The sequence below is a fragment of the Xiphophorus maculatus genome, chromosome 1 (genome assembly GCF_002775205.1).
Source record: "Xiphophorus maculatus strain JP 163 A chromosome 1, X_maculatus-5.0-male, whole genome shotgun sequence".
Lineage (NCBI taxonomy): Eukaryota > Metazoa > Chordata > Actinopteri > Cyprinodontiformes > Poeciliidae > Xiphophorus > Xiphophorus maculatus.
This window is the reverse complement of record NC_036443.1, coordinates 11868519-11889124: the sequence shown is the minus strand read 5'-3', so window position 1 is coordinate 11889124 and position 20606 is coordinate 11868519. Positions and strand designations below refer to the sequence as shown.

The window sequence follows — 20606 nt, the reverse complement described above, 5'->3', positions numbered from 1 at the left end:
CTTTATCCAACGATTTGATGAGAGCAAACCACAAAATGAGAAGTCCAATAATGTGCTAATCGAAAGGTCATTTGTCTGACAAAAGACGACAACACACACAGAGCCTTGGCAAAATATTCACGGTCCTTCTACTTTTTTCATATCTTGACATGTTACAAGCATAAATTTACATGTACTTAAGTGACAGACTAAGACAAAGTATTGAATATTGTGCAAGTAGAAGGAGAAAGATGCACGTTTTAAAATGCTTTTAAAATTTAAATTCTAAAAGGTGGTGGAGTTTAATTCTTCAATACAAAACAATATAAACTGAGTCAGATTGGACTGAGGGCGCCTGTGAAAAACACCCAAGGTCTTGCCACAGATTCTCTATTGGATTTAGGTCTAGATTTTGGACCATTTCAACACATGACTGCACCATTTCATACAATTTTTTAAAAACTGTTTTACATTCATGCAGCGTTTAAAGTTCTAATCCAGAGTTCACCAAATTCCCTCCTCTGACTGATTTGCACTTTTTTCTCTTTTTTCTTTGCGCTTCCAATTTTAGTTCTCCCCCAACTCATAACTCTCTCAGCTGTGTTTCTGATTCATGTTTAGGTCCATCTTACTTTTTAAGCCATCTCTTGGTGTGCCATATCTTTTCCATTTTTTTTTTTTTTTTTTTGCAACTGCTCACACAATGCTCAGAGAGACGCTGAAAGCATGAAAAATTGTTTAGTAACCTAGCCTTAATTGTTCATTTTTGCTCAAGTAAAAACACAAGTGCTCTACAAAGACAATTGTTTTAATACTGAGAATAAATTACACACAAATTAACTGGATTTATGAGCTAGACAATGTGAGAGCAAATATGTTGCACTGTTAACTAAAAATCTATGATTTTGCTTGCAAATTATTTTAAAACCGATGAATTATTTCCCTCACACTTCAAAATTTTGCACTGCTTTGTGTTTGTCTATCACATAAAATCCTATTAAAATCTTTAGTTTGTAGTTGTTGCATGAGAAAAAAGTTGAAGACGACACAAATAGTTTTGCAAGGCGCTGAACTTGCATCTATATGACTTAACAGTACATGTTGACAAAGCCAGTTTTGCTTCATTAGGAATGAACACAAACCCCGGTCAAGATGCCCACTGTTGAATTTGTGGCATAAACATCAATTTGTTTGAATTTTTTTTGCCATCCAATAAAACTCTTATTCCACAGGGGAAAAAAAATGTAAAGAGGAATGTAAATAAGTCTGTATCAATAATATTTTCTGTTATTCTGAACATCAGTTCATGCAGATTCCACAGATTCCAGTTAGTTGAATCGTGGACATAAAGATCCTGGACATAAATAGAAATATTTCCACAGGCATTTAACTGCTTAAGCACAGAGTAACATAGCATGACCTAAAAACAACCACAAAAAGACACAAAGATACGTGACCAAAATACCTCTGGTTTCGTGTCTATAGGAATGCCTGGCTCCTCATCCTGGGTGCAAGGACAAGGTAGAGGATGGAAATGTAGGAGAAACGGAGCTGAGGTTAGTGAGGTATGTTAGGAGTACAGCAGCAAGAGAAGATTCATGAGGCAGGGTGCAAGTGTGACAAATACTATCTGCAGCAGAGAAGTCAAGTTAGATAAAAAAAAATAGTGAGCAGAGAAGACTTAAAGTCCTATAAGAATATAGGATGTTAGGCTGAGAAGAGAAGAATAAGGATGGTGATTAGTGTCTTTAAATAAAAAGGATTGTGAAGGAGAAAATGAGAATTTCATGCAGTATTTTAAAACCGATGGGCAAAATTGCAGAAAGCTTTTCAAATGGTATTTCAATGGTGTTCTCAAAGCTTCTCCAAGGTTCTTAGAGTCGCAGTGTTTTACTCAGTGGATCATTTCATCTCCACTTCAGACTGACAGGCGGTAGCTAATGAGAACTTTCTCGAGGATTGATATAATTAATTCACACTATATCCACATATTTGAGCTTTTTGACAACTGGGAGCCGCGGACACTGAAAATGGTTCTCTGTGTGGTTTCTGGCCTTGAATCCACTTTTTTACCTTGAGCTCCAAAACCTTTGTAGGCGTTGAGCTGATGGCTCCCATTGGCTGTTTCTGTCCATCCTGGTGTTCCGCTTCCTGGTCTGGGTACTGGTCCTGGTCTTGATAGAGATAGTGATCATGGTCCAGGTCAAGGCTGCCCTCCTGATCCAGGTCTTCCCTGGACATAAACTGTGTGCGTTCGCTAGAGCTTCTCTGAGATAGCTGATCCATACTGTCACCTAAAGCTGAGGCTGTGGAAGGAAGAAAGTGAAGAGGAACAGTAAAATCTAAAGTTCCTTTAGATCAACCAACCAGAGCACAGACCTCTGCACAGACAGGGACAGAGCTGGAGTTCAAACCTCCATCTATGCTCCGTGGCTGCAGGTACCGCTTGCTGACGGACCGATCAAACTGCGGGGCGGGGCGGTCGATCAGAGCACTGGCCTGCCTCGTTTGCGCTTGGGTTCGCCCACTGTAGCGAAACTTGGAGCCAATTACAAGAAAGCCCTTCGGGGGTGGCTCTGGGGAAACCAACCTGTAGAAATAAACCTCAGTTTATATATATATAAAAACTAAGAAATTAATTACTTTGAAAAAATATATATATTTTAGATTTTAACTAAATGTGTAACAAATAGCATGTAACATTAGATGTGCATTTTTTTAAATGTTTTGGTGACAGTTCGATGCAAATCATGATATAGTGTCACCTATCAGAGTATTAATGCTGGTCAGAACTGGAGCAGAAATGACTTTTTCCCAAATGCTGCTAGAAGTAGTCATGTTGCAAGTTAGAAGTAGCCTTTCATTACTGTGGTGAATAACAGCCAGTTGGGCTGGGAACAGAGAGCTTTTTAATCTCATTATAGAGTGCTATTTTATTAAGTATCAGCAAATCCAGGACAGTATTTTCTCCTGATCTCCTCAGTAGATAAATTGCCATCTAAATCTTTCTTTTTAATAATTTAAATTCAATTGAGCTGCAAACTTTGCTGCCCTTACCTTCCTCCTTGATGGGCATTGTGTTATGCATTGGTATCCCAATTTAAAAATCTCTTGAGTAACTTCTAGTCTGCATGTTTTCCTTGTGCTCACTTTTTTTCCTTCCATAGTTTTGCAGACTTCTAAAATTTTGATTATGAAAATGAACATAACTATGGTGAGCAAAACAAAAGAATACATATATTCTTTAAGAAATAAGATGTCTACCACGTTTCACTTCCTGTATAATATATAGTATTGTTTGAAAGTTTTGACCCAGCAGTAAATTAACAATATTTTGAATATTACAAATCGTTTTTTGTTTGTTTGTTTTTTATCTATGGATATTTTTTGATTTTACTTTTATTCACAGTTTAATTTTCACAGGGATTAATTGCTGTTATTGTAGATTTCAAAGCTACTTCACTTTGACCTTTGGCTCCCTCAGGACCAAAGGCTCCACCACCAATCAGTCGCCAGCCTGATACCCAGACAGACCGGCTCCAGAAGGATGCCCCAGCCCAGCCTCTCCGTTCTGAGTGAGGTTCACATTCTTCAGTGTTCAGTTTCCAATAGGACTTTGGAATTCCCCGTAGTCTGAGTCCTTCTCAAAGTCCAACTTGTCATTAGTTGGACCAGTGGCTATTTGTGTTTCGCTCACATTGGTGGTAGGATGGAAAGGAGACGAACTGATTGATTAGGGCCTCGTCTGCAGCAATGTGGGCTTTGCTCCACACTACGGATTTGGAGTACAGCTGCTGCACATCTGCATCAAAAGGAACCTGTTGAGGTGGTTTGGGCATTTGATCAAGATCCCTCCTGGATGTTTCTCAAACACATGTCAACTCTTTCTTACAGACTTTGTTAGACACTGTGCACTATCTTCTGATATTTTCACCAAATCGCTGTTTGAAAATAACCTTGTTGGTGAAAAAAATATATACATCTTTTTCAAGTTATGTTCCAGCATCAGTTTGTAAAACATGTCCAGAATAATGAGCTATTGCTCCTTCTGAATGCTCTTGGATGTTAGTACAGTCAGTCGATCTGCTTGACTGACTGTTCTATCTTTTTGAGTTGGATTAATTTGAATATGTTATATTTATCATATAGAAACCAGATAAAAATTGTGCCTTGAGCCAAATATTTCCTGGGTTAAGTAGCCATTCATCCTCGAATACCTTAAAGGGATTGTTTAAAAATCCCTGAAATGAGTCAAGTGCAAAAAAGCCCAAAATCGTTTAAAATTTGTAAAAATTTCAAAGGAAAACCTCAAAGATTTGATTTGATTCTTTTTTTTTGGGGGGGGGTCGTGGTGGCGTAGTGGTTAGCGCGACCCGTATTTGGAGGCCTTGAGTCTTTGACGCGGCCGTCGTGGGTTCGACTCCCGGACCCGACGACATTTGCCGCATGTCTTCCCCCCTCTCCTTCCCTGTTTCCTGTCAGCCTACTATCATATAAGGGACACTAGAGCCCACAAAAGAACCCCTGGAGGGGTAAAAAAAATTTTTTTTTTTTTTTTTTTGCAAAAGCAGAACTATTGATTAATAAGATTACACAAAAGTCAGGCTACAAAGAACAAAGAGACGTCTGAAATCTCAGTCAACAGTGTTTTGAGCTGCGGCATGCCAAGCGTTAACATTCATGCAGTAGGCAAAGAATTCAGTGCTGAGAAAGTGAATCTGTCTATCCTACCTGAAAAAGGTGTGGTGTTCTATGCAGACCTTCCACAATCGCTTCGAGGCCCGATGGTTGGGCAACTTGAAGCCTATGGTGCTCTCAAACTGTTCGTACTGAGTGGTGAGGGAGATAAGTGGAGGAGGTGAAGACAGTGGGGATGGAGGGAGGTGAAGAAGAAACGGAGAGTGAGGGAACCAGGTGTGTGGAAAGGTGGAAGAATGGCAGCAGGATGAATTGTGTTTATTCCACAGCAATGGAAAAATCAGTCTTTTTCTCCTTTTTTGATTTACTCGTGCAACTGTATTCGCTTGTCTCTCGGCGCAATGCCATCTAAAGCCAGCTTATAAATTACCCATTTATGCACCCAGCACTAAGGTTCACTGGTGTGCGGAGAAGAAGATACTGTCAAATCAATAGTTATTAGCAATAACGGGTCTTCAAAGGCTGAGAGATATCCATTCACGTGAGAAGGTCACCTATTGTTCCATTCAAAAAAGAATAAATAAATAAAAAATCAGCAGGGATAGTCTTGAATAAAAATTCCTTCATATACAAAAAAAAAATCCTCAAGGCACAGTTGAAGTGACAGCCAACTTAAGAGGATAGATTGTGAAGAAAAAGCAGATGAATAAAATGGCCTTGGTTTTCACTGCAAGGATGTCAGTAGCAGTTTAACAGTGGGGAAAAAAGTAGTCAGTTGTATTCTAAAAGGCCAAGGAGTGAAGGAAAATCATAATAACTTAAGTGAGCTTAATGTGGAAAACTCTGACGACTCCAAAACCTAATTACATTCAAAGTTACAGGAAGAAAAACAAGACACGACTACTCCGTCTTCACAGAGACAGCTCTAAAGGAGACAAATAATGCCCTCAGCAGTTAAGGTGGTTTGCGCCAGATAAATCACAGAAGCAACACTTACCAAACCATGAAATGACTGTTTATGCTGCTTGGCACCAGCCAAGAAGAGCAATGATGTAATCGTAACAACTGTGAACCCATGAAATAAAATTTTAAAAAAAGTGATCTTGGCTCTTTGCCTGATAATCTCTCCTTGCATCAGTGGCTGTGTGATCGTTTTTAGGGGGGGTATTGTGAGTCTGGGCATGCAGTAATGGTGTAGTGAACTCTGGTTAAACCACAGAAATGTGGAGGAAATAAAAAATGTATTCATAGATTTGTTTACCTCTCCGGGACGGATTTTGATGTAGAAGTTGCTTCTTTTATAAGAAATCTTGAGAATTTTCGGCCAGGCGAAGCGATTGATCCTCAGGCGGTCTCTGTAGATGAGCAGCCCGTTTGCGCTAACGCCGAGCATTATGTCTATTCCCTCAGAATCCTGGGGAAGGTAGATAGATTGTCAAAGAAGATCAAAAAAGAACATTATGGGATGCAGGATTTCAGCAGGGGAAATGAGAGAAATCTCCTCTTGCCTTTGCATGATGCAGATCCACTCCGTACATCGAGAGCTTCTTAGCATTTTCAAGGAAGTTCATCTCTGCTTCTGCTGGAGTCATCCCCCTATGGAATAAATCCCAAAAGAGGATCGGTTATTTCTGATCTCCTCAAACTCACTCCTCAGATTACCAAACACTGGCATCATGGTGGTAATCACAGCTTTATTTTTTCTGACCTGTAATTACGGTGCAACTCCATCACTCTCTCCTCCAGCTCTCGCGTCTGGTTTGGAGCAAAGTGGAATTCGCTGACGTAGTCCGGGCCGTGTTCCTCGGGGTCGTAGTCTCCCAGTTCAGCCTGGACGGTGTAGGAGCCCAGCAGCGCGTGTGTGACAAACGAGCATGGGAGGCGGCCGGAAAGGATGTCGTCTCTCAGTTGCAGACACAGGTAGTACCTTAGAACCAGCAGGGCAGGTGAAAATAAAATCTGCAGGAACCACTTTATTCCAAACTAATGATCAAAGCTATAAAAATCAGCAACTTGATTCTAGTCGATCTCGAATCAGAATGCTAGGGCTGGTTGCGGCTCTAGGGAAACTGGGGTTGGTCAGCAAACAGAAATGAGGCACATAAACATTTTACATCTTTTAAATATGCGCAAGATATCAAAGTGATGCAAACCATTTTGCTCTGAATCTCACACCAGCATACCGGTCGGTCTATAAGAGGCAGCTATCTCAATGTGGCTCATTAGTAAGATTTTTATTATTTCTTTGACTTCCATCTGTTTCTTTTGAAGGTCTGTGGGAGTTAATTTGCTAGTAACCACTGAGCTGTGAGGCAACTTTATGTTATGCAAAGAAATGCAAATGAATCGATGATGAAACAAGTCAACAGCATGATTCTCTCCCCCTCCCAAAAACAAAACAAAACAAACAAACAAAAAAAAATCAAGGCAGTATAATTTTTAGAATCAACAAACTTCAACATAAGACATGAGTTACTATATACAAACAGGAAATGCTAAATTTGTGATTTGCCCTAAAAAGGTGATTGAACTGATAATGTAGCATACATTTTACAAGCCATTATGTTTCTGCGAAATGAGAGAGCCCCTAAACTGTGACGCCTAGTAAAACCAAAATCTAAAGAGCAGATGGCTCATCATACAGCTACATTCTTGCCCAGGGGAAAGTTGCTGTAGTGAGGAGATTTTGGGGCGCTTCATCTAATTCAGATTTGTTTCAAATCGAAATAACTTCGAGTAATAATGTCTTAAATTCCATATATTTTTCAGAGATGATTCAGAGCTGATCCAGGAACGAGACACCTGCCTCAAGGAAAAAGCAAGTAGACGTAAATATGTATGGGTTTTTTCTGTTAATTAGATGTTAATTATGTTATGATGAGTTTGAGAAAAAGTAAATGTAAGCCTCTCCCTGTTCAACTGTGACTGCAGTCTGGAGCTGGCTCAGTTGGCTGATCACAAAAGTGGTCCCGAGACTTTTGATTCCAGCTGCCTTCACAACTTTTCCCAATTTAAATTAGGATTAGGATCAGTGTTGCGCAATATAACGCATTTTAATCGTGGAAAGCGTGTGGAATAGTCATATCACAAAGGACTGCAATAATAGTTGGTCAATATATGCCAAGATTTTAGCCTGCATTTTTCATGCTAATGCAATATTTAGGCAGTTGACCGAGTTTATTGGCAGCAGATGCTCACTGGCATGTCGCCTTTAATGCTAAAGGTCGCAGAGTGATGGAAGCAAAGACGAGTGAGAGAGAAAAACTATTGGCATATAACACAACTGGTATTTACCAATATGCCAACACAAGATTTTTCATTATCACAGCCTTATTTATATTTCAGAAATAAGCCAAGTTTTTCCTTTCCCTTCAACTTTTCTGATAAAGGCCCTGAAGTTTAAAATTTTGCTTCGATGCTAGTAAAGATTGAATGATTTAAAATGTGTTCTTATTTTTGCTAAATGCAAAAATGTCCTCTTCTGCATGCATCTGGATTGCTATCAATTTACAAAGTTTTAGTGACATGTCCGGTACTCTGGAAAATAAAAGTATCCACTTTTCAGATTAATTTTGAGAAGTTGGAGACGATCTAAGATCAAGTGGCGAACAATTTTTAACATAATCCATACTCATTTTTATTTCAGCATTTCATCTTCACATGATGTTACACAAGAACATCCCATGCCACATAAATTCTCATAATCGAGCCCATAAATTCAGGTAGACAAAAATGCTCTGACGTCAAACTGCAGAAGAAACTGAAAGACTACTGACAGAAGTAGGACACAGAGTCGCTGAGCTGTAACAAAACAAAGGCCTGAAGTTTTGCCACTTCAGGCAAAACTTTTTTTTTTTTTTTGCATATCAACTACTACCAAAACCTCGACTCTTATCTTAGCACAAAGGTGCAAGAAGGATAACTGCAACCTTGAAATGAAACCAAGAAATATTTATTCAAAAACTTACTTGAGCTTCACAAGTTAACTGAAAAAGTATTAAACTTCGGTAGTATCACAGGCTGATCAACTCCATGCCACTCCACATTGATGCAGTAATTCATGCAAAAGGAGGCCCAAGCAAGCAGTGAGTGCATCAAGATGAACATGTTTTTCAGATGCCCGATCTCTGTTGAGAATATTCTATAATTTATGTTAGTGTATTTAAATTTTCTGAGACCTGAAATTTGTTTTTTTTATTATAATGATGACAATCAAAAGTACAAAAAGGCTTAAAATATTTCACTTTTTATATAGAAAAATAAAATCAATATAACGGTGGACTTTCACTTCCTGAAAAAAGCAAGAGAAAATATTAAACTTCTTCACATCATTAAACATTTCTGAGCTGTACTTGTCTAAAAGCTAAAATACCTTTTTCAGAGACTTTCAATGCATTAAAAGACAAAAAAATTGCTTAGTACAGGCAAATACACTTCTGACCTACCTTGTGATGTCTTCAATCAGAACAGATGGGTCTGGAGGATAAAACTTGACGGCAAAACCAAAGGTCCACGAACCAACTTTGGAGAAACCAGCAGCAGAGACATTTTATGAAGATCTCTGCTCTTAAACACAATGTGTGCACATTTTGATGTATTTGCATATCTGAACAGCATTTTCACAACACTTACCCCGAATTTGCTTCTTAATCTCTTTGGATGGATCCAGCCAGTTCTGATAAGTACAGAAAAGACTTTTTAGAAATGTGACCCACGCAGATTCATCCATATTCATGGGACACTTTCACTGTTCATCCCTTTTATAATCTATCTCCCTTGTTGAAAGCTTTATATATTAATGCTAGAGATTTGATAAAGACTTCTATCATCATGGAAAGTGCCAATACTTGGACTAAAAACGTAAGCTGATTTCAATTTTGTCACTTTGCTATCTCACTAAGGCTTTTATGCTGCGCTGCAGATCCTGTGCAGTTTTGGGTTTTTTTTAACGCCAAGCTGCCTGATCACATTTTAAAACATTAAAGGTCATGTGTGTCACACTAGGAACCTATTGTTGTTAAAAGAGCTGTTGGGTCTCAGTGCTCCAATACCGGAAAAATGAGACAGGTGAGCTAGTCAGCTTAAAAAGCTAGAAAGAAGATCACTTTTAAAACAAAATATTTGTTAGAAAGTAAAAACAATCATCTAACACATCTTGAGTTTTCTGAGTTTATATCATAGAACGTTTCTGAAACTACATGAAGTGCAAGCTTACTTTGGTAAGAGTTGAAAGGTGGTATTAAGTATATTCCAAACCCATTGTTTCATTTTATAGCAAAATTAAATATGTTACCTCCAGTTGTTATAAAAAATGCTGTATCAAACATGTCTTAAATTACCTTTGACAGCTTGAAATTTGCCCCCATCTGTATAAGAAGCTCCTGCTCTTTCCAACACTCTTCCTTCAGCATGCCATCAGAAGAATGCTTCTCCATGTTACCATTTAAGGAGCATTTGACTGAGAAGTTCTTTGTATGACAAGGTCAGCAGGCTCACAGTTCCACTACGCGTTTGCCAATTGCTGCTGCCGCTAGTCTGGTGGAGATTAGTGGAGAAGGAGGAGCTTTGTGGGAATAGGTGGAGTTTTGTGGCAATAGGCGTTTAGGTGCCCCGGAATGGTCGTCATAGAAGACTCAAGAATTTTTCAAACATGCATGAAATATTCAAAGCAACACTTCAGGTACCCTTGAACATTATGACATGATACAACTCTCAAAAAAGTTGATTCTACATAATAAACTCCCCAAATCCCCCTTTTGAAAGGTTTAAGTTGGTTAAAGTTCAGTTTCAGCATACAGAGTGCTGTTACAGCTTTTATATATTAATTAAAGTTTTTTAATTTTTCTTCTTTTTTTGCATGCGTTTCTGTTTCTGTGCCATACCTTAGAACTATCAGAGTCAATGAAAGTCAGGCCAAAGTAGTCTCTTTCCAGCAGGTTCAGATGGCCACACACCATGTCCAGCAGTGTCTGGCCCTTGGCAAATTTCTTTTAAAAACAAAAAACGAGGAAAGATCAAAAGGCTGAGATTAAGGGTTTGCAAATATTACATAATCGGCAGAGAGTTTGTGATGCATATCCCATGTAGTTTTTTCTCATTATGTCCCCATAATAAAGCATAGAAATGACAAATTGTTGCACATCAAAGGCATTTTTAAATCAGTTAGATATTATTTAAGCAGAAACCAACAAAAACTTTATTTAGGACATTTTAAATCAACCAGACTTAACCAACTATAAAAACAATAACGCCGGGCGTGCCATGGTGGCGTAGTGGTTAGCGCGACCCATATTTGGAGGCCTTGAGTCCTCGACGCGGCCGTCGCGGGTTCGACTCCCAGACCCGACGATATTTGCCGCATGTCTTCCCTCCTCTCTTTCCCCGTTTCCTGTCAGCCCACTGTCATATAAGGGACACTAGAGCCCACAAAAAAAAGGGGTAAAAAACAAAAAAACAATAATGCCCAACACAGGATGAAAAAATAACACTTTAACCAAAGGAACTAAAATGATTACTAAAACAATTCTACAGGTACCCGAGTGACTTACGCTTGTATAGAGAGCTGAAAGTCAAAGTGAGAAAATTGCTTGTGTTTTTCTATTCCGAAGCTGTTAGGGAACAATTCTTACAGAATCAATAAGTATTGTAGATGCAACATAACCATATTCACTGAAAATCTTATTACTCGGGTCTCATTTGAAAGTGTTACAGTAGTTTCTAAAAATATTTGCACCGCAAGAATTATATATTATGTGCATCAATAAAAAAAAAAACCCACAACACTCTATTGCAGCCTTTTGTATAAATATTATTTCACCTCATGTTAAGTTCATCAGAAGTTACACCAAACTCTTTATGATACTTTAAGGTACAAATTGTTATTCTACTGAACTTCAAGTATTCACTTTGCAAATTAATAATGATGTTAATATTGATGACAATTATAATGCAAGATTAGTAAGCCGGTTTCATATCCCACTGTTTCCTCCCACTGTGTACATTAAATGTGAGAAAGTGGTGGTGAACAACAATTATACTAACCCCAATAAACCTACTTATTTTTTTCTTCTTTAATTGTTTCTATAAGTAGGTATGTAAGCTTACAAACATCCATATTTGATCATTTTTTATAGACGAATTTAGACAATTATTGTGTGCCTCATGTGCCTACTTCCATTTGATTTGAATCACTGATCCTGTATGTGTGTATGAGATTTCTATTCTCCCATATTTTGTTTATCTTTAATGTTTTTTTTTGTTTACATGGCATATTATCATAACGTATGAGTGTGTTAAGACATCATGAGTTAAAATAAGGTCAGACATGGTCAGACGGACAGCAAATATGTACGCTAAACCAGGTAAACATTTCTACACATGAACAATTTTAAAACAAGTAAAACTGAAATTCTGCTGAAAAGAGAAAAACTGTTGGAAATTATGCATCTGATTATTTTCACTTAGTCTTTATTAGATCAAATATGAAAATTGGCTTTGTCACCGATCCACTCCAATCTACTCTGACTGTGCTTGGAGTCTGACTTCCTCCCTGCCGAGTTGTAGCAGCAAGTGAACAGGCTTTTATGACTATATAAGGGTTGAAAGAGCATTTTATATCTTGCGGCGTTGGAACAGACCACACCCATCTTATATCAGGCTTTTCAGGGCTGAAATGAAGGCCTGCGTGGGTTGAGCAAGCAAAGCTGGCACAGACAAACACACGCACACCCCTAGAGAGCACACACACACACACACACACCAGATTGATCTCCTAGGGAGACCTGGCTCTTACGGCGACAAGGCAACCAAGCAGTTGTTACCATGGAAACAGGAGTAATAGGTCCCTTAAGTCTGTGTGCATGCCCTCTCACTTCTTCCGTCTCCTTTTACTACAAGGCTAATGCTAACCTTTGTTGTAAGAAAAGCTGGAATTACAGTGAGCATAACCTTAAAAAATGTAAGTAGGATGAATAATTTAACTGTGCAGAGTAATTTGTCTCTGTCAGGAAAAAAAAAAATTTAAAAATTGACTTTGCTGCATAGAGGCTGCCATGTGTGAGAACCGAAAGAGAATAATGCTGATTAACGGCCACACGGTACCGTCTATGATTTTATTGCGAGTGTAGCATTTTTTCGATCAAATTGAAGTTGCGACAAACATCTCGGGAGGTACTCAAAGCACAGGAACCACATTGGGTACTGCAGATTAGATTTTGTGGTCACACCAGTTGGATAAAATCACATTTCTGTCACAAGTTTTTTGCCGTGATTGTATTATCAGCCATTTAGTGTAATTCCAGAAATCCACCGACTGCCTCTTACATACAGGGGCAGGCAGGCTGAGGACAGGCGGTCAGCACGTGTTTAAGCAGTGCTACATAAAATGGACTATTCCTCCTTTGATCAAAGCAAAATTTTGATCAAAATGAAGCTAGTGTTAAATATTGTTAAAACAATACAATAAAAATCTTACAATTCCTCTAATATAAGTATGTGCAGTGAAACGTTTTTACTTAAGAAAGTAAACTTTTTATAATTTGTTTAAGCAATGACAACTCTTAAAAACACGTCTTTGAGGATGAACCCCGACATGTTGACTTTGTGTTTTGTTATTGTTAGGGAAATTATTGCACTTCTACTTGCTACTTGTTTAGGTTTTTTTTTCTAATATTTACTTTGTCAGACCATGCTTAATAAAAAGATAAATCTTATGAAATGCATCTAAAGAAGCACTGTGTTCAGATATAACAAATTTTCTTTTTTCCAACATTGGTCCCTAGGCAGGTAGTTGAAACAAAAAAATACAGTATGTAGATGAGAATAAAGACTGATCAGTTAACCAGTGTTCTTAATGCAGATGGAAATACTTCCCTTTGACATTGGAAACTTAAACAGAAAATATTTCATACAAGTTATAGGACAATCACATTCATGAACCACCCACACTTCTAACATAACCAAAAACATACTTTTCTCACAAACCCCACTCCATAAATATGAGAAAGTTTACTGTAATAGGATACAATGCTTTATTAAGAATGAGGATGGTGAACACAATTTTTCTTGTGTGATCGTTCGTTTTACGAATGATGCGACGGCAAACTACTGTGTGACCAGGTTCAACTCAAAGTGACCTGCATGAGCAGAAGAAGAACGTGGCGGTTTCACAGTAGCACACTGTGTATGAAATAAATAATGGATACTGCCGTCTATGGAGCGATTTTAAAGGTATTGACCAATGGGAGCCGACAGTACTGTCATAAGATAACAAGACAAAGGAAGCTAATAAAAAGAAAGCTCAGCAAACAGCTATGGCCCTGCAACTTCTGTAGAGAAATCTGTTTTGAATGAGACGTCGGATCAGAAGTGGTGGAATTGTGAGGTGATGTGCTCCACACACAGACTTCCTTCATATCTCCATAATTATAATTTTCAGCCATCTGGATTCAGTCCGCCTGGCTTCTTCTGGTGCGCAGCCTTGATCCATGTCTCACGTCAACGACATAAAAGTCGAATGAAAGGTGATAAGACCGCTCAGACTGCTCATGCTTTGAAAACAATGGGATACGTGTCTGATGTAGCACCACATATAGAAATGGCAAAAATAGGATTTTGGAGGCATGGACAGATCGGAATTGGGCTGTTTTGATGGCCATTGAAAAGTTTAATATGCGTCACATTTGGGAGAAAAGAAAATCGGATTGGGTCACATTTGACATATGTCCTCAGAAACTAATTGACAAAGCCTCCTGTAATTACATAAACATAAGGCAAGAGTCTTACACAAGAGGAGCAGATTCAAAATATAATTCATTTATTGCTAAAAATGCAATGGCTTCTACATACAGCATTGTTGGAATACATTGTGTATCAATATTACAATTGTGTTAGTTTTAATGTGAGTGCCATACAAATAACCTTGATCAATATTTGATTATTTCTGTTGTTGCTAAAACATTAAATTAAGACATCTGGGGAACTGCAGCAAACAGAAGAGAGTCCTTAAAAAACACAATTGCTTTTGATAATCTAAAAATGACCATGACTGATTCAGAACAAATGCTGGCATCCCTCTATGGTTCACGGTTGATCTGCGTGATGTAAAAGCGTCTACAGCATGGCAAATATTAAATTGAGCTGTATACCTAATAAAAACAAATGTAAGAGCTAAAGAATGTGTTTTAGAAGTTAAACATTTCAGTAACGGAATGGACATACAAAAACAGATAATCTGCTTACTGAAATGTTTAGCTTTTAAGAGGACACACCAATTGTAATTAAAGTACAACAGATTTCAAGTAAGTGAGGTATTTTATGTAAATGTTGAAGTAATTGCTTTAAAAAAATAGCCTCAGGTAAATAACTGGACATAGTAATGCACTGGCCACAGTCAATAGCTATAATGTTGTGTGCCAAATATCAATAGGAGGTTTAGGCTTCTTCCCTGCTCGCTTTTTATCATCCTTTCCAGCTTGCTCGGCGGACATTACGACTCTAATTAAAGTAATGATTTCACTGCGTTTGCCATTCAGTTCCAGTTTGCTGATATTCCACATCAAGCCACTCATCCATACCACAGCACACAAACAGGCACTCCCCGTTGTTTTCCTTCCTCCTCATCTTTCTCTCTACCTCCAAGTCCACCCTTCATATTTTCCTCTTCCTCTCTCGTTCTATTTTCTCCCCCGGTCAAACATAAGAGCACTCATGGATCAACTGCATGGATTTCCTGTCACAGCCCACTACCTCAAGTGTCACTTCCCAGATGACCTACAGAAATGCGTGCAGATGTGTGTGTGCATCTAGCTAAAATTCAAGAAAATATGGAGACTGAGTTGAAGGAAAATTTGTGTATCATATGAGAGGCCAGATGTGTGGCAGTATGCGATTAATGGAGTACAGTAGGCAAGGGCGAAGATGAGGAACCAGCAAGTTCATCTGAAAGCACATTACACTTCATCAACAGCTCCTGTCAATGGTGCTCCAGTTAAGGCTTTAAGAGTGAATCTGGCAGCTTTGTGAGACATCCCCAGGATCTTTAAAACGCCCCTCAAGCCCCACGTGACATCCTGGCATCCCTCACAATTCATGTCTGTTGACAAGATCCATTTTCTTCAGCTCTCAGTCATGACGAACATGTGGCTGGCTGTGAAATTCAAATAAACCAGGAGCAGAGAGTACGGTGAGCTGCACTCTCCCCGTTTACAGACACAATGAGGCTATAGCATGGAGTCACGATTTATGGAAGCTTGGGATTGCTTAGTTAAGCTTTCCATCCCCCATATGCCTATTAATGGGAACAGCAATGCTACAACATTTTCGTCCTCTGAACAACACTGCTCTGATCCTTAAGCCAAGGTTTATGACACATGCGCTTGCTTCTTATATGCCAGAGAGAACTTAACAGGACATCAAAACAGCTCAAATAAGACTTTGCAAAATTATCTTCTCTTGCTACATATGCATCTTAATAGAAGTACTAATGGAGAGACAAACACCTGAGAAAAATACTAAAATAAATGGAGGAAATGGCTTTCAAATTTAAAAACACCACACTAACTCTCAAATATGGTGGTTGAAGCATCATGCTCATGAATTCACTAATTGTTGGAGGGACTAGAACAGGGGTCTCAAACTCCAGTCCTCGAGGGCCGCAGTCCTGCAGTTTTTAGATGTGCCACAGGTACAAAACACTAGAATGAAATGGCTTAATTACCTCCTGCTTGTGTAGATCAGTTCTCCCAGCCTTGCTAATGACCCAATTATTATTTTCAGGTGTGGTGCAGCAGAGGCACATCTAAAAGTTGCAGGACTGCGGCCCTCGAGGACTGGAGTTTGAGACCCCTGGACTAGAATGTCAGGGTAATGAAAACGGTGGAGTACTTTCAAATTCTTCAACTTTAGATCAACCTAATGTCTTGATCAGGGGTCTGCAACCTGTGGCTCCAAAGATGCAGGTGGCTCTTTGAACCTTCCACAATGGCTTGTAATACGTTTGCTAAAAAAGTGCAGAACCAACTTTTTTTTTTAAATTAGAGATATAACAAATGCACAATCCACTGAATTTATAGTACAGAATGATAATTACAAGCCTTTTACCATGACAAGCATGCTTAATACTACTAAGACTCAAACTGGAACTGTGGTTTTGTCAGATCATACTAAGGTCGAGCTTTAACTGTAGTTGAGCAAAACAAAGAAATGTGTGGAAACACACATCATGGTCTCAGTCGAGTGAACAGGCTTGTCCCGGTGTGTCGCGGTTCCTGGAAATGTGTTGGGCTGCTGTGGGCTGACAGGCCCAAGCTGGGTTAGCTCTGGTGGGTTTACAGCCCCTTGATTTTCCTGGGGCAACCTCACCAAGTGGGCTGGTTAGGTGCCCTTCCTGGCACCTTGGTCGCTATGAGTTCCAGCTAGGAACAGGGTCTTGGGTCTAGGGTCTAGGGGTCCTTTTCCTGGGAGAGGGAGATGGTTAGGTGGTTAGGTCAGGCGTTTTAGAGCTCTAGCTCCCAACCTGTGGTTCTTTAGCCAGGGAGCCAGTACTCCTGTGCTGCTCTGACAATCTACCTCTGTGTGGGGCATATTGCTGCCCTGAGGTGGTGCCTACTTCTGACTGCCTGGAGCGGCTGCAGGCTTCTGGGACCTTGTCCACCTGTTCTCTGCTGCTCTCAGGTGTCGAGTGCTGCAGGCTTTCTACTGTTCTAACCACCAACAACAGTGTAGCTTCAGGGGTTAGGTTCACTCACATACACACACTCAACCCAAAGACAGTTACTACTACACAGATGGTCACACACACACCCATGCACTGACGCACAAATAATCAAAATTGTTGAAGGTCATACAAACACATGTTAGTATTACAGTAAAGTGGTTGTCTACTTCGATGCTAGATGCAGTCTTGATTTAATAAAGGCAATTACGATTCTGTCTAGAAATATCCCTTTTGTAGTTCAAGACTGCCCCGGCACTATATACATCTAAAATGTCAAGACAGGACGCATGGAAAAACAAAAACAAAAATAAAAGATGAGCACACACACACAGACATTATAAGCCAAATTCAGAAACAGTCTGAAGATGCTGCAATACAACATATTTTCTTATCTGAAAGACTAATTATTTCATATTTCATTTAGGGTTTATAAGTGCAAGTTGAGAAGATACATCAGGCCAGATTTTTCTCATCTGTCAGTTGTTTTTAAATCTGTTTCTTTTCTCCAAAAAAATGCTTTGAACATTTGGAAAAGCTTTTTATTCAGGCTTATCTTTTATCTGTAAGACAACCTGCTGGTTAGCTTAACTGTGTTCAAGTTACTGTGGCTGTGTGTCTCGATAAGAAGTGAACCACCTGTGTGAAAATCTTCAAGTATCTCACAAAGCTTTAAATTCTGCTGCAATACAACAAAGGTCGGTGACCTTAGATTTTAATCTGATATAATAGCCTGAGTCTTCACATAAGTGTTTCATTTAAGATTCCTGATCCAAGTAAGTGGATTATATCAGAAAATACCCTAACCCCACCCTTTATAGAAGTTATTTTTTGAAAAAATATAAATTTTTTATAAATACATATTTTAAGATCAATGTCATGACTAAATTAAGTGGGCAACCATACCTCAACTGCAGTGTCGTACTCTGAGCCATCAAGGAGAGTTACTTTGACAGGGACAGTCTTGAGCCGTTTGGTTGTTTTCTGGGGCGACCTGGAGGCTTTGCTGGGGGTTTTCTCTGAGCTGTCGTCCAGTTCGCCCTGGTCCTCGGGAACCTGAGAGAGAGAAAACACACCTGAGAAAAAGAACAGGGATCCAACACTATTCATCTAAATACAGTAACTTGCAAAAATATTTTTACATCTTGAACTATTGAACATTTTGATGCATCACAACCATAATAAACTGGCTATGTGTCTTAGTCGTATTTTATGTGACAGACCTACACATGCTAATACAGTGAAATTTTTACTAGGTCAGCTAAATAAAACAATAAAACAAAACAAAAAAAGTGAATACAAATTCACTTTTCTGAATACATCCACCTAAACTAGATGTAGTCATCTAGTTTAGGTGGATGGCCACGGCTTGGTGCCATCCTTTTTCCAACTGCAGTACTCCATGAGGTGTTCAAAGCTTAAAATATTGTAGTATACTTCAACCCTGCTTTAAACTTCCGCTCATCTTTCTGCCCGTCCTTGTCTGCTGCCTTCCTTGACCTTCACAGTGCCATTTGTTCATCAATGTTCTCAACAATCCTCTAAGGCCGTCATGTAACTGCTTCAACTACACTGAGATTAATTTACTTAAAGTTAGACAGTTTTTTTCTCTAAATACAACCACTCAAGGTGATTGGTTTCACCTAAATTTATTTATCGGATGAATAGTGTTGAAAACAATTGCATTATACCCTTCAAATTGTGTGTGATTTTTTTTTTTACTTTACACTCATGCACTACATTGGTCTTTCGCATAAAATCCAAATAAAACACGTCAGAGTTTGTGAAGTTAATGTGAAAAAACTTCGTGGGGAAATTAAATTTTGATTTTCAGGAAGTGCTAAGTACTTCTCCCAGCAAACTATTTTTTTCTTAAATATAGAAGATGAATAGCAAATGCATAGAAAGGTCAGCCACTGCTTTAAGATGTTAGTTATTGGCACTGACAGAAAGGGCGAGCGGTCTTGCATATCAACTAGAAAGCTGGAAGGGCCCTAAGTGATTGAGACGACTACAGCTGCTCTGAGTTAGACAATGCGCCAACCTGATTGGTCCTCCTGGCGTCACCCTCCACTGCCGTCTTCATTTCCCCTGCCAAAATCGCCTCTGTTGTCATAGAAATGGATTACAGCCCTGTGAACGCACACACACACATAAGAAAACGTAAACAGTCAACATCAACTCTTTTCCAGCATCCCCAAAATCAGTATGAAGCTTTTAGTGCTGTGAAAAGTCAAATCGTCCGACGAACTCAATTAGACTCGAGACCCGTGAGCCAAATGCTTTCACATCAACAGGCAGCTCACCGAGTCTTGACTTCCACTGACATTTGGTGGTGGAATGACTCACAGCAGAGATATACCTGTAGCGACAACTCGTTCAATTTCCTCTACAGCCAACAGCTACTACCAGAGAGGCTTTAATTATCCCGTGACTCTATCCGGTATTGGTCTCTTAATATATGTGTGGTCATTGCATTGTGCGCCTAGCTAAAGTGTATAGCTCAGTCGGGCCTGGCTTGCAGCCTCCCACAGGAGCACTCAGCTTGAAGAGCACTGGCTTCAGGACGCTCTTTTCTCACGCTAGTAAAGGAGATAGCATAAATTACATCAGCCTGAGAGCCCTGCAGCAGCACACTGAGATAGAGAATGAAAGGAAGACACCGAGGAAAGAGAGGACACCGGGAACGTGTCTAAGGATGAGACAAGAGAATAGAGGGAAGAGTTTAAGTCGAAGAAGACGAGAGTTTAAGAAGTATAAGAATGTTGCGACACGCCGGTAAGGAGGAGACAGAGGAAGCTTATCGCTTGAAGGTGACCAGACTCTTGGACAGCAGTGTTGCTCCAGGTTACACGTAAAAAATGGCTGATATTCAGAAAGGCTTTTATGGGCCAGAGAAATGAATTATGCAAGATAAAGGGCCAGAACAAATTTAGCATTACAACAAAAGGTGAAGAAAGGGTCACGGGCTTTAGGGAGTTTTTAAATACTGCTGCGTATTTTTCATCTCAGAGATTCCCCCTGTGCTTAAATGCTTCAGATTGTTAAATTTTAACATCAGACAGAGATAACTTAAGTTGATACAACACACGGTTATCAAATGAGGATTTTATTAATAAAGGGAAAAGAGTCATCCAAACTAAACTGGCCCTGTGATAAAACAAAGGACAAAGACTTGTCTGACATTAACCAAAAAAACACTTTTAATGTCCCCAAGCTGTTAAAAAATGCATTCAGACTGGAAACCTTGATAGAATTTAATTAACTTTTCTCTACT

General features: G+C 39.1%; 1 protein-coding gene across 5 annotated transcripts in view; it reads right to left on the bottom strand.

Annotated features, from left to right (window-relative positions):
- The window catches only part of LOC102220705 (band 4.1-like protein 1), a 45456-nt gene that overhangs the window by 11662 nt on the left and 13188 nt on the right, over nt 1–20606 (bottom strand). For 3 of the 5 annotated variants that reach the window (XM_023337657.1, XM_023337658.1, XM_005808935.2), the window contains exons 2-13: nt 19374–19462; nt 18236–18385; nt 10500–10604; nt 9250–9292; nt 9063–9138; nt 6326–6544; nt 6126–6213; nt 5879–6031; nt 4711–4808; nt 2394–2569; nt 2053–2285; nt 1445–1483 (exon numbers count right to left, since the gene is read on the bottom strand). In XM_023337657.1, coding sequence (XP_023193425.1) covers nt 1445–1483; nt 2053–2285; nt 2394–2569; nt 4711–4808; nt 5879–6031; nt 6126–6213; nt 6326–6544; nt 9063–9138; nt 9250–9292; nt 10500–10604; nt 18236–18385; nt 19374–19445 — 1452 coding nt within the window. In that variant the 5' untranslated portion in view covers nt 19446–19462. The remainder of the gene's footprint in view (nt 1–1444; nt 1484–2052; nt 2286–2393; nt 2570–4710; nt 4809–5878; nt 6032–6125; nt 6214–6325; nt 6545–9062; nt 9139–9249; nt 9293–10499; nt 10605–18235; nt 18386–19373; nt 19463–20606) is intronic. The other 2 variants (XM_023337670.1, XM_023337662.1) reach the window with 2 other exon arrangements.